General features: G+C 35.3%; 1 protein-coding gene across 1 annotated transcript in view; it reads left to right on the top strand.

Moving 5' to 3' along the window:
• The window catches only part of LOC126745088 (DNA polymerase alpha catalytic subunit), a 34701-nt gene extending 14528 nt beyond the window's left edge, over positions 1-20173 (top strand). The window contains exons 10-16 of the mRNA XM_050452783.1: positions 5683-5871; positions 6127-6353; positions 6412-6536; positions 6930-7321; positions 7401-7590; positions 18392-19098; positions 19892-20173. Coding sequence (XP_050308740.1) covers positions 5683-5871; positions 6127-6353; positions 6412-6536; positions 6930-7321; positions 7401-7590; positions 18392-19098; positions 19892-20118 — 2057 coding nt within the window. The 3' untranslated portion in view covers positions 20119-20173. The remainder of the gene's footprint in view (positions 1-5682; positions 5872-6126; positions 6354-6411; positions 6537-6929; positions 7322-7400; positions 7591-18391; positions 19099-19891) is intronic.
• The last annotated feature ends 470 nt before the right edge of the window (positions 20174-20643 follow it).

The raw sequence follows: 20643 nt of genomic DNA, 5'->3' as shown, positions 1-20643 counted from the left end.
TTGTGGATCCTTTTACTCGACATTCACAAAATGAACATGCATTCGAATTTTAAAAAATCTGTTGAGAGCCATACAATCTGCTATACGAGGTATTCTTAAGTTTGAATCCCAATAGAAAGGAACCCGGGGATAGTGCAAATTTCCCATAATTATGTGAATTCGGTAATGGGGGAGTAAGATAGGTGACATTTCTTCTCCAACGTATGTTTTTTTTCATCGTAAGATCATTTTCGAGAAAAAACTCTGTCACACTAGTAGTAGATTCCTTGTTCTGGACATTTATTACGACACGTACAAAAGATTCGCCGACTATTACCTGCTCACTTACGTTCTCTGTATTTTCTTGATGCTCTTCCAAACCATCAACAATTTCATCTTCTTGTCTACCAAGCAGCTCGTTCATATCATTATTGTCCAGAATTTCTAGAAAAACATTTATTTTATAACAAATAAATCATTACTAGTTTACAAATTTTACCATTTATATCTTCATTCTCATCTTGCCCATTGTCATCGCTTAGATATTCTATGTCTGACATCTCCTTTGCTAGAGCGACCAATTTCTCATAAGATAACAGTTTATTTTTGCTCATTATGTCTGATTTCTTACAACCTTTTTTTTTCCAAATTCTGAAAAATGTTATACCGGTTAGTCACATTGTCGCCAAATGACGACGCATAATTTAAAAAAAATACCCTCACTCCATTATAAATATTTACTTACTAATACTTACCGCTAAGCAAACAAACAACCCTTGAAAACAAAAACGTATGTAAAATAAACTTCAACTCGATTTGGTATTTGAATAATCGTCAATGTTATGACGGCTCGGCGTGCCCACGTGCAAACATTCAAAACAACTAATAAGCCAAGCGCGATCAAAATTCGGATGAAATAACACAGATGGCATTGAGTGTTTAAATGCGTTAAATACCTTGTCGCCAATTGCTTACATCGTGACTAAACGGCAAAAATCTAACGTAGTTAGATTTGTATTTTACAGTTAATGTCAAATGACAACGCAGTGACTGAAAGGGTTAACTGAAGATCAAAAATTGATAGCAACCGGGAAAATACAGAGTTGAAGCTACAAAAATTCCAATTTTTCTTAGTTAATATCTGTGGATAATAGTTACATGATTATTTTTATTCCCCAGCTTTTTCGATTCTAAGAGGTTTATCATCTTGACGTAAAATCTATATTACGGTAACAAATTCATAATTCATAATAATAGGATCCAGAAGGGAGTCCTCTCCCCTGGAGAGGACTCCCTTCTGGATCATCCTCTTCCTGTTTCTCAAGCTCAGACAGAAGTCTGACACCATCTTTCACCCAATGTGATTCCTTCGACGGTATCTGTAAATCCAGGTTCCTCTTGTTCATTTCGGCCTGCTTCAATTCAGTTCACTCGAACAGCACCAACTTTTTGTGACCACACTTCGACACATTTAGTTCAGTCACTTCACACCATTCCTTCTACAAACGTTAATTCACAGGATCCAGACAACCCAATAACGTGTTCTTATTATTCCCCATTAAGGAACTATTCCTTTCCTCCACAATCTAATTCCACCTTGAAGCGGAATGTACCCGTGTTTACTTCTGCTAATGCCAATGATGTCACGTTTCCGTTAGGTTTTGATGAGCTGGCGAAGAGTTTTTCAACAATTTCAAAATGGCAGTTACATTTTGATGGTTCTGGTAGTGTTACCAATTTTATTGAGCGTGTAAAGGAGTTGGGTTTTGCTTGTGGAAGATCTTGGAATCAGCTGCTGCATTGTGCAGTAATTTTATTTTCGGACACAGACTTGTCTTGGTATAGATCTATACGCAGTGATATCAGGTCATGGGAAGAATTGAAATGTAAACTTAAAGGTCTGCCTATTTATCGTCAGAATATGAGGAGGATATTTGGTGTGATATAAGGAATAGAACACAAGGTCCAGTGGAGAAGTCGGTAATATTTATTGCACAAATGCGAAACTTGTTTCGAAAGTTCGACATGAACCTCCATCCGAAGAAATGCAACTTCGCATTATACGCCGAAATTTGCTCCCCTCATTGCAAAATCGACTTGCACTTCACAATTTCACCAACATCACAGAGCTGGAACTTGCAGCACAAGAGATTGAGAACATCCAATTGAGAACTCAACGCATGCAACCTCCTCCAGTAAACCCTAATAATGTCGCCGAGCCTGAGTTGATGTATCAGCGACCAAGAAACCCTCGTGTACATACAATGAATTCTTCACCGCACCTTCAGAATTCTCGTGGTCCGGTGGTTTGTTGGAATTGTCGTAGTACTGGCCACTTGAGTAGTACTTGTCCACAACCCTTTCGTCGACACTGCTTCCGTTGCGGTCGGGAAAATGTGACTAGCCGTTCATGTCCAAATTGTAGTAGGTCGGGAAACCCAAGGGCGAACTGTTAGTTAGTTGAGAGATCAGTTCGACGCCTTCGCACAGTGCAATGGTGATGATCGTCATTATCTCGAAGTCTCGATATTAAATTTATTGGCTTATTGGATTCTGGAGCAAATGTTACTGCTATTGGTTTAAGCATATAGCATATATTACAACGTTCAAACATACAATTGTTATCATCACCTTTTTCTCAGTGCAATTTTGGAAATCATAATTCTAGTAAAGTGATTGGCGCAATTAACTTACCTATTGTTTTGTATGATAAGGTAGCGGTTTGCAGTGTTTTGGTAGTGGAGAAATTGAGTTGTCCTTTGATATTGGGTACCGATTTTTGGAAAACTATTGGTGTCGTTCCTGATTTGCAAAATGGTTGTTGGTATTTTGGTGTGCCGTCTCAGGAAATCTGTATCACTGAAGCCATTATTCCTCGGGAAACTTTAACCCCAGAACAGCGATCCGCCTTGGATAAATTTACTTCAAAATACTTTTCTTTAATGGGTGGTAAGCTTGGTCGAACAGATTTAGTGAAGCATCAGATTAATACTGGTAATGCCCAACCCATTCGTTTGCGCCCTTATAGATACTCACCCGCCACTCTAAAGATTATCGATGAGGAGGTTGATAACATGCTGCAACTCGACATTATCGAACCATCACAATCTGCCTGGTCTTTCCCTGCTTAAGTAGTAGTCCAAAAGACGTCTGAAAATATTGACGAATTCTATTAAGAGTCCAAGGCAATTGTAATTATGGTGGGTGTCTCAGTCAGCAGTCTCGTACTTATAAAGTTTTGAAAGAAAAATTTAGAACAAGTCATTTTTAAATATTTTAACCAAATGAATAAAAGTTAGAATTCTCCAGATCCCGTCTAAAGCGTAATTAATCCTGTATTAACTAAGTTAATATTGACACCTTATGACGTAATCACCAATACTGGCGGTGTATGCTATTGAAATATTATGTAATTAATGCATTTACCTAGAGTGAGTAGGTTTTTAACGTATGTAATACAGGGTGTTTCAAAAGAAATGTTATGTTCAAACATTGATAAAAAATAAAATAAGCCATTTATTGAAAAAAAAAATTAATAATTATTAAAATACATTCTTTGGGAATTTATTTCTTAAAAGATAATCTAAAGACCAAATGTTTCCCTTGAGTTTTCGACACTTATTCAATCTAACTTTAAAATTTTTAATGGGCAGGTAGGCTCCGTGGTAGCTCTGATTTCGTAGCGAGTATTTTGTTTTAACTACATCGGGCAATAATCAGTATATCAGTAAGCTGTGGTTGATTAATAAATAAAGCAAACTATTTGTATTCAGCGTATTTAATAAATTAAAAATTGTTGCCGTAGGCCATCATCAGGGCTTAAGAAATCAAAACAACGACACTATTCGAAAAAAAACCGTATATAACTTATTGCCTATAGTTTCTTAAGTACTTTTTTCAAATAGTGTCGTTGCTTTGCTAGTGTCTTAAGCCCTGATGATGATGTTTTATTTATTACATCAGGGAAGTTGGTTTAATAATTAGACTTTAGATTTGAGGCAAAAACCCCACAGAAAAAATTCGATGGGACTCAAATCAGTACTGCGTGCGGGCTAATTTATCCTCTTCTCGAGGTTAATTTTCCTGTAAATATTTTACGAAGGAAAACATTTTTCTGCCATTTGGATGTTTGTGACGATGTTTCCTCCTGATGGAACCGTATTGGTTATAGTCCGGAAAATTCTGCAGTTCAGGCCGTAAAAACTCATTTAACATCCTCACATAACGCTCTGAATTCACTGTAAGAGTGCGTCTTCTTTCTTGTTCAAAAAGTATAAACCGAATTCCTTACGATCAAATCGTAGCCCACAATGTCACTTTTGGGTTTCTGATGCTTACATTTGGGATTGGTTGCTCTTCAATAGCAATAGTTCTGCTTGTTTACGCGTTCTTTAAGATGAAAATTAGTTTCATCCGAGAATAACATCTTGGTAAACGTTTGTAAGCGCTCAATTGCTTGGTTTACGAATTCTAGCTTCTGAATTGCATCTTGGGGTTCTAATTCTTGTACCAATTTAATTTTATATGGGTGCAGCTTTAGGTCTTTGTTCAAAATGCGGTATAGCGAGCACTTACTTCGAATGGAGAAGTCGGAATCATCACGAACAGATTGATTAATTTATTCCACGTTCTAGATAAAATTGCTCGTCTGGATTTTGGTTTATCTAGTGTTGAATCAGTTTCCTCAAATTTGTTCACTTAACTCCGAGTGAGAGGAATGCTTGGTGCGTCATTTAAGTGACTCAAACCTTGTGTAAATATAAAATTCTTTTGAAACTACTTATATTTTTTAGAGATTGAAATAAGCAAAACATATCTATTAATTTTACTTGATGAAGTACTGATAATACTACGAAAGGTAAAGTTGTCCACCAAACAAAAACTATATTGCCAGATACATAGATAGGAAGCTCCTTAGGCTAACTTGACCATTTTAATACTTAAGAATTCAGTTCAAGGCGAGCTAAAGTTTATAATGTATATCGGAGTATCGGTTTTCTCACGTACATGGCGATTATTAAACGATTAGTTATAGAAGGTTTACCATTATCAAATTTAGTGAATATGTGTATATTGATTGTTTTACACATTCAATTAATGTCAAAGTATCACAGTATCATAGTCAGTTGTTAGTTCTAATTTACAATTAGAACAAGCTACAAGTATTAAGAAACATATATTTACATATACGACGATTGAAAATATCGGAGAACATTTTTGTCGAGTCCCACACTCGTATACGTTAATTAACTTAAATCTGTGATAGTAATACTTCATCTTTGCTGGTGGAGGGAAGATCTTTATGAATCATTTTTTCTGGACTGATCACTCTGGGATTTAGTTTTTTTTCATTTAATAAATTTATATTTTTTTAGGCTTTCTTTGGCAAAATTTGGCAAAAAACATTATTTTAATAGAGGATTAATGCCACACAATAAAAAAACATTAATTTCATGTGGGTTTCCTGGTGCTAACGAACATACTTTACCCGCTCTATACGTTACCCACATGGTCAAATATACACTCCAAATATAGGAGAAAAGTTATTTATTTAAAATTTTTTAGTGTAAAATGACATTGGTATAATTTACTGGAAATGAGTGTCATTCTGCACAATAAAGTTTTACTACCTATATTTTACAGTTCAATAAATTTTAAAATTAATACTGATCATTGATAATAACAAAAAAATATAAATATTAGGTAATGTGATGTCAAGAACTCTAATGGGCGGCAGATCGGAACGAAATGAATATTTATTACTACATGCGTTTCACGAAAAAGGCTACATTAACCCCGACAAAGAGAACAAATGGAAAGATCCAGGGAATGAGGAGGCTAAAACAGACCCTAAAGAACCTAAAGGTTCTAAAAAGAAGCCCACATATTCAGGTAAATTTGTATATATAACCATTACATTGGATCAGATTATAATTTGTATAAAACGAGCTTCTTAGATAAAACAATAATTCTTATAAAATATTATTTTTTTAATGCGGTATGTTGTAAAAATTCTAAAATATTGCAAATATGAAAACCAGAATAGAACCATAGAACCAAAAACGTTATTTAAATTAAAAACGTTGGCTCGCATTTGGGACTTCTAAATACCTTTTACCAATGTTCTTACTTAATACTTACATTTAGGTGGTCTCGTGTTGGACCCAAAAGTAGGATTTTATGACAAACTACTACTCCTCATGGACTTCAATTCCTTGTATCCGAGTATTATTCAGGAATACAACATTTGCTTTACGACGATTCCGGTGGGACAAAAAACGACGACCCTTGAAAATGTTGAATTGCCTGATAAAAATGTAGCACCAGGTATATTGCCGGTGGAAATTCGGAAGCTTGTTGACAGTAGAAAACAGGTACAGGAGTTACTCTTGTTTTTAAGTTGTTATGGTTCATCATCTTTTACCGCTTTAGGTAAAAAGTCTTATGGCGAAACCAGATCTTAGTCCGGACTTAAAAATGCAGTATCACATTCGACAAATGGCCTTAAAACTGACGGCCAATAGTATGTATGGTTGTCTGGGTTTTGCTAATTCTAGGTAAGGTATTAAGTGTTGTCTATTTATTAGTTTCACTTTTTAATAGTAGCCTAAGATGTTTTTTTTTGGTTAATTTAATCGCTGAATATTACAAATAGTTCCGTAATTTGAACGTGAAGATGTTGATTGGGTCTAATGACGCCTTTAGAGGCGAAACACGTGTAACGTATTTTAAATCTGAATATAGCTTCAAGACTTTTTTTGTAAGTCTCTTTAAGAAGAAAACGGATGACTACTTTCAATACCTACATATTATTTCACATAATCACGCAAATATACAATGAAATCGGTTTAAAAACAAACTAATTTTTAGAAAACAATGTATTTTTCTTATTTTTAATTGACAACCAACAAAGTAAATTAACAAACTAATTATTAAAATATAACTTTCAGATTTTACGCTAAGAACCTGGCAGCCCTCGTAACCTTAAAGGGTCGCGAGATTCTCGTCAATACAAAAGACCTCGTCGAAAAAATGTGCTTCGAAGTCGTATACGGCGATACCGATTCAATTATGATTAACACCAACATGTACGATTACGATCAGGTGCTCAAAACTGGCATTAAAATCAAACAGGAAGTTAATAAAATGTACAAAATGGTCGAGCTGGACGTTGATGGAGTATTCAAGTATTTGCTTTTGCTCAAGAAGAAAAAATATGCAGCAGTTATCTTAAGTAAAAACAAAGATGGGACATTGAGAGAGGAAAACGAGTATAAAGGATTGGATATTGTGAGGAGGGATTGGTCCCAATTGGCAGCTGAAACTGGAAAATATGTTTTGGGTAAGTAACGATAAAAATGCATGCCATTCCAAGCTGAAGTAAATAAACTGTTTTTGAGTAATTTGACTTTTTTTTTCAGAACAAATTCTTAGTAGCCAGTCAGAAGATGACCGAATAAGTAATATTCAAAGTTACCTGAGCAAAATCAAAGATGATATGAAGGAGAATAAGATCCCGATTGATTTGTTGGTGATAACGAAACAGTTGACTAAAGATCCACGTCTTTACCCAAGTGCTGATAGTTTACCTCATGTGCAAGTGGCTCTACGGTAAATCGATTAATTTTTCTTGTAATTTTAAAGTATTTTTTCTCAAAACAAACCTTTGAGTTTGAAGGCGATTTTATCATTTAAGGTCTTGTAGATCTTTGTAGATTTCAAGATCAAATTGTAGTTTGATGTACATTTTTGATCATAACTTGAGAATTACTGGAAGCATTTTTTTTTTCAAACTTTTTCACGAAAAAAGAATAGGATTTCCGAGGATAAATTTAAGAGGAGATATTTCACTTTGGTTCGACCACTTTTTTTTATAATTTTTTTACTTTTATTGAAAATATTTTTTGAAAAATTATGCAGAAAAAAGTCCAATTATTTTCAAACAATTTCATGTATATACATTTTTTGTACCTCAAAAACTTTTAAAGTTAAAGGCTGTTAATTTTGTCATCCAAGGTACAAAAGCCACCAAATTGTAATTTTATGATTTTTTTTGCGCACATTTTTAGTTTTAATTTGGGAACTACTGCAAGTATTTTCATAATTTTTTCACAGCAAAATAGTGAAATTCTTGAGTTTAATTTTGAGCGTAGAAACGTCACTTTCGATTAAAAATTTGGATCGAGGGCATTTTTTGTTCGACCACTTTTTTTATCAATTTTTTCCTTTTATTGAAAATAACGTTTAATTATTTTTAAACAGTTTCATGTATATACATTTTTTGTACCTCAAAAACTTTTTAAGTTAATGGCTGTTAATTTTGTCATCCAAGGTACAAACCCAACTAGCATTTTTGGCTACGTAATCGCGACTATAAAGAATACTTTAAAGTTGTGGTTACTAGTCGCGGGAACCGTTTAGGCACCGTTCTGTTACCACTTTTTTACCAAAATTGGGAATGATTTTGCTGTAGCAAATACGTAATTTTATCGTCCAGGAAACTTCTTTTTAACCTCCCATAGTGGTTTTCGGGATGTCATAAAGTAGTAATTGTGCAGTGCTAGTTACTAAGAAGTTACTGAGACAATATTATGCAAACATTTTTATTCTCTTTCTTTGTCAACACAAATAATTTTATATGTCCGCCTTTATTCTAAGTGATGGCGTTGTATCGGGGTTAATCTACTTCATATTGTATTTAATATAGCTGATATTATCGCTTACCGGAGTGGAAAAATGTAAACGAAGCAAATTTTACTGTTAAACATAGGCAATATAGGACGAAAATAAAGAACGCCTCATAAAATAATGACTTTTAACAAAAAAATATACCAAGTCTAAATATTTAAATTAAATTTTTTAAAGAAGGTAGATAATTTTTTTCGCTCCTCTTTACTCCTATGAATATAAGAAGTCTATAATTTAATAAAAATTGCATAAAATGTAGAAGTATTCCGATTTTAGCAAATTCATAAAATCGTGCAATACCTTTTCACAAAATGGAGTTACCAAGAAGTTTTTTTTGTTGCTTCAAAGTAAAAATGACTTAGGAATAGGTAAATTATTTCAAAAAAATGCTACTATAAAGTATATTTTACTGCATAGTAGAAATAATTACTTAAAGGTAATTTGCTTTATTAGCCAAGTGGTAAATATTACTTTAAAGAAGAAATAAGGGTAACTATTTCGGTCTTGTTACTGATAATATTACTTCAAAGTGTATTACTGCGTGGTAATATTTTGATGTTCCTATGTAGTCGCAAGAACTTGAAATTTAACTTTGTAATCGCGCTTACTTAAAAGTTCCCATTTAATCGTTCCATCGACCAATATTTTCTACTTTATAGTAACGATGTTGTAAAGGTAATTAGGTCGCTAAGCGGTATCAGCTACCATCAGAGTTACCGCAAAGTAATAATTACTATATAGTCAAGTATTAAGTTAATATTACGTATTTCTTACTACTATTTTTTACTTGGCAGTTATTTAAACTTATAAGATATTTTGTAATACCAGTTACCGATTTATTACTTGAATAAAGTAATATAGTCAAACAATGTTGTAGCCGTAACTAAAATTGCTATAGTCCATTTCTTAATCCGTAGGAGCACACGAAAGGGTCGATAGCCATGAAACGGTCATAAACCATTGGCATCCCACTTTTCAAGTACATTAAGACCTGAATGTTTTCATTTGTTGGGTTTATTTAATAGTGCAAGAAATAGGCCAATTTTAGCCATACATTCTTTGAATTACTAAAGTACCTAATGAACAAGTTCTTTTTAACCCTTATAAGTAGATAATTTTTAGGTAGGTAAATATGGAGGTATAAGCATATTATTATAGGTATCTAAATTGTGCAATCTTAAATGCAAACAGGTAGTTATATTTTATGGTATATAATGTAGATATATCCTAAAAACTTAATTTATTTTTCAGTATTGTTGCGCATTTGTTGTAAGAATGTCAAAGTTTAGCCCCGTAGTGTGTAAAGGTGTTTTAGATTTTAAAGCAAGGACTATAGTACTGAACGTACATGATGCACTTGTGCATCAAATGCCTCTAAGTACTGTTAGAAATCTAGTTTCTACATGTGCCAATATGACAGGCATAAGTAAAGCAACAATTTACAGACTTCTTAGTGACATAAAAAGTGAAAACCGTGAGAACTTGCCAAAGAAGAGTGTAAAGAAAACTGCCGGTAGGAAGCCGATAGCAGTTGATGAGACAGCAAAGCATATCATCAGGAGGACAGTACATTCATTTTATTTTAAGAATGAAATTCCAACTATCGACAAAATTTTGACACTTATAAAAGAAGACCAAAATGTACCAGAAATGGGAAGAAAAAAATTATGGAAAATTTTACACGAATTACATTTTTCTTGGCAAAAGCAAAATAGAAAATCTATTTTAATAGATAAAGAAGAAATAGTCTGTTGGAGAAGAAAGTATTTAAGGCAAATTAAGGAGTATCGAAAGGAAGGAAGAAACATTTATTATTTGTATGAAATCTGGCTTAACGAAGGACACACCGTGAGGAAGTGCTGGCAGGATAAAAATGTTGGAAGCTCCCGTCAGGCTTTTTTCGAAGGTTTATCGACTGGCTTGAACTCTCCTTCTGGTAAGGCCACAGATTAATAATTACACAAATTGGGAGCTATAAAGGATTTTTAAATGGCGGTCTGTTTGAATTCGAATCGAAGTCAACTAAGGATTACCACGAAGAAATGAACGCTGATGTTTTTGAAGATTATTTTTCCGAAATGATCAAGTCAATTCCCGAAAATTCAATTATTGTTATGGACAATGCCAGCTACCATTCAAGATTAATAGAAAAATTACCATCATCCTGCTGGCGAAAAGGGGAAATAAAAAACTGGCTTACCGAAAAAGAAATACCTTTTGGAGATGACAAAGTAGAGCTTCTGACAATAGTTACAGAAAATAAATCAAAATATAAAAGACACGTTGTTGACGAAATGGCAAAACAACACAATATAACTGTACTTCGTTTGCCACCTTACCATTGTGTTATAGAGTTAATTTGGGCTTAAGTAGAAGGATTTGTGGCTAGAAATAATAAAACCTTTAAATTAAAAGATGTGAGAGAACTTCTGAAAGCAGCAGTGAATAACGTTACCCAAGAAAACTGGAGCAATGCTGTGAATCATGCTATAAAAGAAGAAAAGATGTGGACCCTCGATAATCTTTTAGAATGAATGTACCTTTCTTATAAATGACAAGATATGTTTGGAGAGTTGCATTTTTTATTGGTTGGTATTAAAAAAATGAAATTTTACAACAATTTTTTAAACATTTAAAAAACAATCAAATTGCGGTATTAATCAAATTTTTATATTTCCTTTTATTTGCCATAGTTTTATAATGAGACTTTTCCGCTTTTAAGAAATGTTTCTTGTTAATTTAATAAATATAGGTTATACCTACCAACCATACTTTTTCTAAAAATCTTTATCTAATAGATAATAGGTAAAATCCAACATTATTTATAAATTTTTCATAACAGATGATTATTTAACTTAAAAATTAAAATAAATATCCATAGTCGGGACGACACTAGCATGTCGTTTGTCATAAAAATGAACTCGAAACCATTGTTCCGAATTTTACGACCTATTGTATTTGAGACCATACAGGACTTGTCCACTTAAAATTGGTAAAAACAGCCTGGTTTATCATTTTGTTACATGTAGAAAAATGGAAGACTCACCCTATATTTATGCTACTTCTGCAAATGTCTAATGAAGGCAAGAACACTTCAGAATAAAATTCTGTGATTTTGGTCCGTTGGTTAATGCTATATTTTTCCATAATTAATGTCCCGGATTTACTTTATTAAGTTCTGAAAACATTTCTGCATCATCCTTCACCCAGTCAACACGTGGTTGTTCTCGTCCTTTCCTATCCTACGGATTCCTTTCCTTGACCCTTTCTCACCCCTTGCCGTTAGTACAACGTGCATTTCAGAATTAAACTTTATGAAAGTTTCTATCCCACTTCCGCGTTATACTTCATCCCATCAACACGTGGTTGTTCGTCCTTCCTAACCTTTAAATCCCTTTCTCAGATCCTTCCCAACCCCTTGCCGGTGGTAGCCGATCCTATTCACGCCGATAACCAGGCCGGATGATGCCGGATGCATCGTGGGGGAGGCGACATCGTGCATTGAAACGTCTCCATTGTTATTGATAATTTAATATAGTGAAAGTGTCGATTCGCGGAACAGGGTACATACCCGACGGTTTTCCCGAATCTCCAAAACGTGCTGACAAATTGCCTCGTAGCAGAGCTATCAATTGAACGGAACAAGTTCTGAAAAAAAACAATATTAATTATTCAAACCCCTTCGTGACTTTTGCCCCCATCCTGTACTTGTAATGTTGCCAAATATTCAAAAACAGTTACTAATTTTGTAATGAGTATATTGTAACGAAATTCGGGAACACACTTTTATTGTCAACGTCAAAAACACTAACCTAACTCGCTTTGACTGTCGTTTAATTGTTTCCAAGGAAAAAACTGACTAAACAATTAAAACTGAATGATTTGTCACGAGGCGCGTCCTTTTTAAAACCCGATGGAACAGTTTCGAAATATTTAGAATTATCTTCATTGTTTTTGCCCAAAGAGACCAATAATTTTAGGAGAATATGACAGTCAAAGCAAGCAAGTATACAAATTCTAGAAAATTAGAACTACAGGGATTTACAATAATATAACCTAAATAACCTAAATTGGGGCCAAAATGGGGCTCTCAAACAAGATGAACTACCTAAAAACTAAACACTATAGATGAAAATAATAAACCAAACGTAAGTAGAACCCTAAAGAAACCCTACGAATCAACTTTAACTACACAATACTAATAAAATTGTACAAAAACTAGCAGAATAATTAACGTATTTACATTTTCATAATACTGCTCCCCTCTCAAGTTTGATCGTCCCGATCAAACATGGGACCACCTGAGTCATGATAGGGCGCTAGCCGGACGATGTTTACAATTTTCATCTTCGCTGTCGGATGTCGCTGGATACGGTACACCACGTCGTTGATTCTGGTGACCACATTGAATGGACCTTCCCAATCCTTCTGGAGCTTTGGTGACTTGCCCTTCGTCCTCCGTGGATTGTATAACCAGACTTTATCCCCAGGATTAAAACCGGTAGAATTTGCCTTTATGTCATAACGTGATTTCATTCTGTTACTTTCTAGATGAAGTTTATCCCGTGCTTGTTCGTGAACAATTTGTAAACGCTCTTGTAAATGGTCGACGTACTCCTCCAGGGTTTCAGACTTATGGGGTCTTCCAGTAATAATGTCCAAAGGTAAACGAAGTTCATCACCGTAGACAACTTTTGCCGGGCTTTTTCCAGTTGACTTGTGGATAGAAGAACGATATGCCAATAGGAATGGTTGTATACAGGTATCCCAGTCGGTTTGCTTAGAGTTTACTACCATCCTTAAATAGGTTTCAAATGTGCGGTTAAATCTTTCAACCATTCCATCAGACTGAGGGTGTAGTGGGGTTGTACGGGTCTTATTGATTCCCAGCAACTGGCATACTTGTTGGAATATTTGTGACTCAAAGTTCCTTCCTTGGTCTGAATGTATCTCTCTGGGTACACCAAATCGACAAATCCAGTTCTGGAACAGCACTTCAGCTACTGTCGTTGCTTCTTGGTTTGGAATCGGATAAACCTCGGGCCACTTACTAAAGTAATCCATAGCAACAAGAGCATATCGGTTTCCGGAGCTACTAGTAGGAAAGGGTCCTGCTACGTCTATGGCAATTCGTTCAAAAGGTGCACCAACAAGATACTGCATCATCTTTCCTCTTGTCCGGGTTTTTGGGCCCTTGCTTGACGAACACTGCTCACACTGTCGGCACCAGCGTTCAACATCTTGATGACTGTTCAGCCAGTAAAACCGTTCTCTCACTTTTGCCAAGGTCTTACTAACTCCAAAATGTCCTCCGCCGACACCACCATGAACAGCTTCAAGGACTTCCGGAATACGTTTTCGAGGAAGGACTGTCAGATATGTCTTTTCTTTTCCATCTACGCTCTCCCAGACTCTTTTTAATAATCCATCTTTTATAACCAATGAATTCCATTGAGACCAATAAGCTTTAAGTTCTGGAGATTTGTCAGAAATGTCTTTCCATTCTGGTTTTGAAATTTCTCGAGATTTCAGTTCGTAAATAAGACCAAATACTGGGTCATCACACTGATCTTGGATTAAACTAGCTACATCCCGCTCTTTAGAACTGTGAAGGCCAATACGATTACAAGTAAATATCTCTGGATGCTGTTTTGATTCCTTTTTAAAACAATGTTGACATGTTTCAATACAGGGTCTTCTCGATAAAGCATCGGCATTTTGGTGATATGCGCCTTTCCTATGTTCTATTGTAAAGTCATACTCTTGTAATCGTTGAAGCCACCTTGCTATTTGTCCTTCGGGGTTTTTAAACTGAAACAGCCATTTCAACGAAGCATGGTCGGTTCTAAGGATAAATCGTTGACCATACAAATATTTATGGAAATGTTCAATAGCTTTTACTGCTGACAATAGCTCTCGTCTAGTGACACAATAGTTTCTTTCTGGTTTTGATAATGTTTTACTGAAATAAGCTATTACTTGCTCACCATCTTCATATTTTTGTGATAGAACGGCCCCAATTCCAACATTACTCGCATCGGTATCCAAAATAAAAGTTTGTCCAGGAATCGGATATGTTAAAATTGGAGATGTGCATAGTGCTCTCTTTAACTGTTGAAATGCTTCTTCACAGTCTGTTGACCAACTAAATACCACTTTGTCCTCCGTGAGCTTATGTAGAGGCTTTGCAAGATTAGCGAAATTTCTTACAAATCTTCTGTAATAGGTACAAAGGCCCAGAAAGCTTCTTAACTGGTGTTTGTCAGTGGGTCGTGGCCATTTTTCGATCGCCTCTACTTTATCTGGATCAGTCTTGACACCTTTTTCTGATATTATATGGCCAAGGTATCGAACTTCTTTTTGAAATAAGCAACATTTTTTAGGACTTAGCTTCAGGTTGGCCTCTCGCAGTTTAACAAATACCTTTTGAATATTCTTCAAATGATCTTCAAATGTTTTCCCCAGTATGATAACGTCATCCAGATAAACTAAACATGATTCCCAAGTCATTCCACGTAAAACTGTGTCCATAAGTCTCTCAAAGGTAGCTGGAGCATTGCAGAGTCCAAAGGGCATTACTGTAAACTGCCAAAGTCCTGTTCCAGTCGAGAATGCGGTCTTTTCCTTATCTTCTGGGTGCATCTTTACCTGCCAGTATCCACTCTTTAGATCGAGTGTTGAGAACCATTGTGAACCTGATAGCGTGTCCAGGGTGTCGTCAATTCTTGGTAGGGGATAACTGTCTTTCTTGGTAATATCATTCAGTCGCCGATAGTCTACACAAAATCTAGTGGATCCATCCTTTTTCTTCACTAGCACAACTGGAGATGTCCAAGGACTCTGAGAAGGCTCTATCACTCCTTGTGTCCTCATTTCTTGAAGCATTGAGGAAACTTCTCCTTGTTTAGCTATCGGAATTCTTCGAGGTGCTTGTTTAATCGGAGTATTGTCTCCAGTGTTAATTCGATGCTGCACCAAGTCAGTTCTTCCCAAGTCTTTATCGTGCAAGGAAAACACATCTTGATTTTCTTCAAGAAGACGTCGCAATTTACTACACTGGTCCATGGTTAAATTGGCAGAAGATTCTTCAAATAGATTTTGTAAACATACAGGAAGAGGTCTGTTTAAATAACGACTTCTATCAGCATTTTTCATGACTGCCACTACTTCAGAGCATACGCCAATGTTCTCTTCTTGTTTCAGGTGTTGATCATATCCTTTTAAATTTACCATTCGAACCAAAATAGTAGATTTCTTCTGCGTAGTTAACGTCTTGGCTGGAAAAATTCCTTGACCATATAGTTTGCATTTTTCCATGGGCTCAATCAAAACAGTTTCTCCCTCTTTTCCTCCAGTTGTAGCATAAACCACCACCTCTGAATTTCCTGGTATAGTAACATCCTTGAATAACTTAACGACTCTGGTATTTACTTTATCTTCATATAGGTGGTGCATAAAAATCTCTTCATTTCTCGTCGTCAATATCCGGTTATATACATCCATTTTAAACTGCTGAGCATTCATAACATCTAATCCTAATATGACATCATCCATGATTTCTGCCACTAGTACTGGCTGTTGGAATGTTGTTAAGCCAATGGTGACTGTAGCTTCGTGCAATCCAAGAATCGGGATCCTTTTTCCATTTGCAGACTCCAGAATTAAATTGGGTGGTGCTGAGAGCCTACAGTGTGCTACGATGTTCGGCTTCACGATAGTATGACTTGATCCTGTATCCACTACCATCTCACATTCACGGCCGCATATTTTTCCCGGTACTACCAAGCTCTCTCCAGGATGTGGCAGCCGGTTTAGTTTTATACGTGGGGCTTGGTAGCACCCAGCCAGCTTGAAGTTGAAGTTTTCCTGGTTCCTTGGATCTCTTAAAGGCTTGGGGCATTGACGTTTAAGGTGCCCCTCCTCATTGCAATTCCAGCATTGCAATGGTCTTTTAGGTTTCTTCGCTAATAATGATTCAAGCTTCTTTAGGCGGTCTTCGAGATCACTTTCCGAAGTTCTGATTTGTCTTATTCGTGTCTGCCTTCTAGTTGCTTGAAAAGCTGCCTCATACTCTAGTCCATGGGCCAAAGCTTCTGATATACTTTTATGATGAGCCATCCTTAGAGCGTGGTTAGTATCTGGATCTCAAACTCCGTCAATAAAACAATTTATAGAAATTTGTTCTCGGAACTCTGTTGGGGCTGAAGGGTAAGCCAGATTTACAAATCGAGCAACATCGGCCTCAAACTGTTGGAGTCCTTCCTCGGGTTGTTGTCTTCTAGATTTCAATTGAGCCTGGTATACTTGTTGTAGATGGGCTTCACCGTATCTCATCTCTAAGGTACGCACCAGTACGTCGAAATTGAGCTGATCCTCAGATGGCACCATTCTTAATATTTCTGTAGCTTCTCCTCTAAGGCTTAGCTTAAGATTGATTGCCTTTTCTTCGTTATCCCAGCGATTTCCCCTAGCAGCGGCCTCAAATTGATTCAAATAGGTACTCCAAGCTTCTTTGCCGTCGAATTTTGGTGGCTTTACTTTCATCATTGTTTGCATTCCAGGATCGGGATGAAAAGGAGTCCGTTTTACTTTCATCTCTAGTTCTTGGATCTTTTTTTGTACTTGCCCCAATTCTTCTTCTACTGTTGCTTCAAAGTTAGTCATTAATTGTTTCTGATTCTTCTCCAGATCTTCTTTAAGTTGTAAAACTCGTTCCTCTTGTTTTCTGTCTCGTTCCTCCTGCTCCTTTTTAAGATTATTTTTTAAATTAAGTAAGTCATCTTTCATGGTTCGAATCAGGTCTTCATTTTCTTTCTTTAGGTCATCTTTCATGGTCCTTATCAGGTCTTCATTTTCCTTCTTCAGGTCAGATTTAATTGTCTTTAGTAAATCTTCCTGTTTCTTGTCTCGCTCTTCTTGTTTGCGGTCTCGTTCTTCTTGTTCTTTCTTCTGTTTACGGTCTCGTTCTTCTTGTTTGCGGTCTCGTTCTTCTTGTTCTTCCTTCTGTTTACGGTCTCGTTGTTCTTGTTCTTCCTTCTGTTTACGGTCTCGTTCTTCTTGTTCTACTTTTTGCTCGTCAAACTTCCTTAATAGCAGCTCCATCAATTTCTCGGTCTCCATCTTGGCCTGACTTCTTGTTAAAGGCATCCACTAAAATGAGCTTCCAAATATCCTTTACTTCTGACACCAATTGTAACGAAATTCGGGAACACACTTTTATTGTCAACGTCAAAAAACACTAACCTAACTCGCTTTGACTGTCGTTTAATTGTTTCCAAGGTAAAAACTGACTAAACAATTAAAACTGAATGATTTGTCACGAAGCGCGTCCTTTTTAAAACCCGATGGAACAGTTTCGAAATATTTAGAATTATCTTCATTGTTTTTGCCCAAAGAGACCAATAATTTTAGGAGAATACTGACAGTCAAAGCAAGCAAGTATACAAATTCTAGAAAATTAGAACTACAGGGATTTACAATAATATAACCTAAATAACCTAAATTGGGGCCAAAATGGGGCTCTCAAACAAGATGAACTACCTAAAAACTAAACACTATAGATGAAAATAATAAACCAAACGTAAGTAGAACCCTAAAGAAACCCTACGAATCAACTTTAACTACACAATACTAATAAAATTGTACAAAAACTAGCAGAATAATTAACGTATTTACATTTTCATAATAATATTAAAATAATTTTAATTTTTTCTCGTTTCCTTAGATACAACAAAGAACGCGGCGGTCACTTCCGTGCCGGCGACACCGTTTCCTACGTCATCTGCGAGGACGGTACCACCAAATCGGCCACTCAACGCGCTTATCACCCCGAAGAACTAAAACTAAACGAACAACTGAAAATCGACTCTAAATACTACTTGGCCAATCAGGTGCATCCGGTCGTAACTCGTATATGCGGACCAATCGAGGGACTGGACGCTTACTTTATCGCGGAACACTTAGGGCTGGACCCCACGTCATTTAAACGATCCACCGCTAATAAACCGACATTGCCTATTGGCGAGGATATTAGGCGACCCGAGGTGAAGTTCCGTGACGTTGACCAGTTTACTTTTCTTTGTATGGCTTGCAAGTCTGAAAATACGGTATCCAAGCCGGATGTGGGGTTTTTGGTCGCCTGTAGTAATTCTGAGTGTAACGTGAAACCTCTGAGCTACATTTATAATATTAAGAATCAACTGTATTTGAGGTGTGGTGAGTACGTGGAGAGATATTATGAAAACAAGTTGGTGTGCGAGGATATTACTTGCGGAAATGAGATTACTAGTGTTCCGGTGATGCGTAGAGAGGGGCATTCCGTTTGTATGTTATGCCTCAATAATAGATTATTGAGGGCATATACAGAGAAGCAGTTGTATAGTCAGCTGAGCTACTTTTCTTATTTGTTTGACGGGCAGAATTATGCTAAGGGTAGGTATTAAAATACTAAATTTGTTTATTTTTAATCGATATTTTTAAAATTGTTGCCTTACTCTTTGACCTAATAATAATAATATCATTATTTCTGACCGTACAATTTTAATGAGTTACGTAGTTTATTGGGTATTATGTAACTGTTACAGTGAAAATCAATTTAGAAAATACTATCTCATACGCTTAATTATTGAAAAGAAGAAACATAAAGAATTATTCACGTATTTAGAAGAGATACGAACTGAAATCTTTAACGATAACTTTCGTTATATTTAATTTAATCTAAGGCCAATAAATCTTAAATGCCATAATTTACTTGAGGTATAATAGTTTTTTTATACACCCATGAGCTGAGGTTTTATTTATCGATTAAAATCCTAACTAACTTTAATTTGAATATAGAAATTGAAAAGAAAGAAAAAGCTATTTATTGAATAAAAATACTTAATTTGATTCATAGTCAGTCGTTAAGCTGGTAGTTAGACTGGTTGGGAAAATTCCAGTACACACTTTAAAGCATAGATTTTGTATTGTATTTATATATGATTTCCTTGCAAACATATAAACTATACTTCCATAGTCAATTTTTGGTCTAATAATAATAATGTATATTTTTTGAAGGGTCTTGTAATAACTCCCATTTTGAATTTTTCAATATCTTTATTACAGGTCCTTAACTGGTAAAAACCTCCAATTTTTGTTGTTGTTTTGTACTTTGTTTAACCGAATTTAACCACATTGTGCATATGGGTTTTGGGTTGTGTTTTAAAATATATTTTTTCTATTACAGGTCAACTCTCCGACGAATCGTTACTTAACGCCGTTAGCCAACTACGTCAGGCTCCTGAAAAGTACCTAAGCGTTTCCGCATACATGAAAGTAAACCTGAGCGAAATATTTTCGGTCTTAATGCCTAATAAAATTAATGAAAATGAAAAAGGGGATGAAACAGCTGCTCCTCCTGAACCGGAAATAGATATAGAAATAGAATGCGAGGATTGGTCCGATGCAGATTAATTTTATTTTTGTTTTTATAATATTTTTTTTTGTAAATATAATGTTTTTTTTTATTGATATTTGTTTTTTTTTCATAATTAATTGACTTAAATGGGCGCTTATTTCAAACAGAGTTATCACAGAATTGCTTTCAATTTTTTAAATTGATCAACTATCAACATCAATTGCACCACACATAAAATTTATTATTATGGTTATTCGGATATATGAATAATATAATATATAATTATATGTGTCTAGTTCACTATTTTTTTTTTGTTGTATAAGTTACATCAGACATAATCTTAAAAGAGATAAAATGCACATGCTCTGTGTGGAATTGCAAAGAATCTCTAGGTATGATAGGGGAAGTAATATAACCTTCCTTGATAGTATTGTTATGAACATTTAATAATAGTAATAAACTAATTTATTTCCTGAAATCATTTACAATGTAACAGATAAAGAAATATCTTTATTCGTCCAAAAATTAGTTCATCTGGGATGGTGCTTTTCCACCAAATCCTTGTTTTTTGGCCAAATAAG

This window comes from Anthonomus grandis, chromosome 15, assembly GCF_022605725.1.
Source record: "Anthonomus grandis grandis chromosome 15, icAntGran1.3, whole genome shotgun sequence".
Taxonomy (NCBI): Eukaryota; Metazoa; Arthropoda; class Insecta; order Coleoptera; family Curculionidae; genus Anthonomus; species Anthonomus grandis.
The sequence above is the reverse complement of the archived record's forward strand: the minus strand, read 5'-3'. Positions and strand labels throughout refer to the sequence as shown.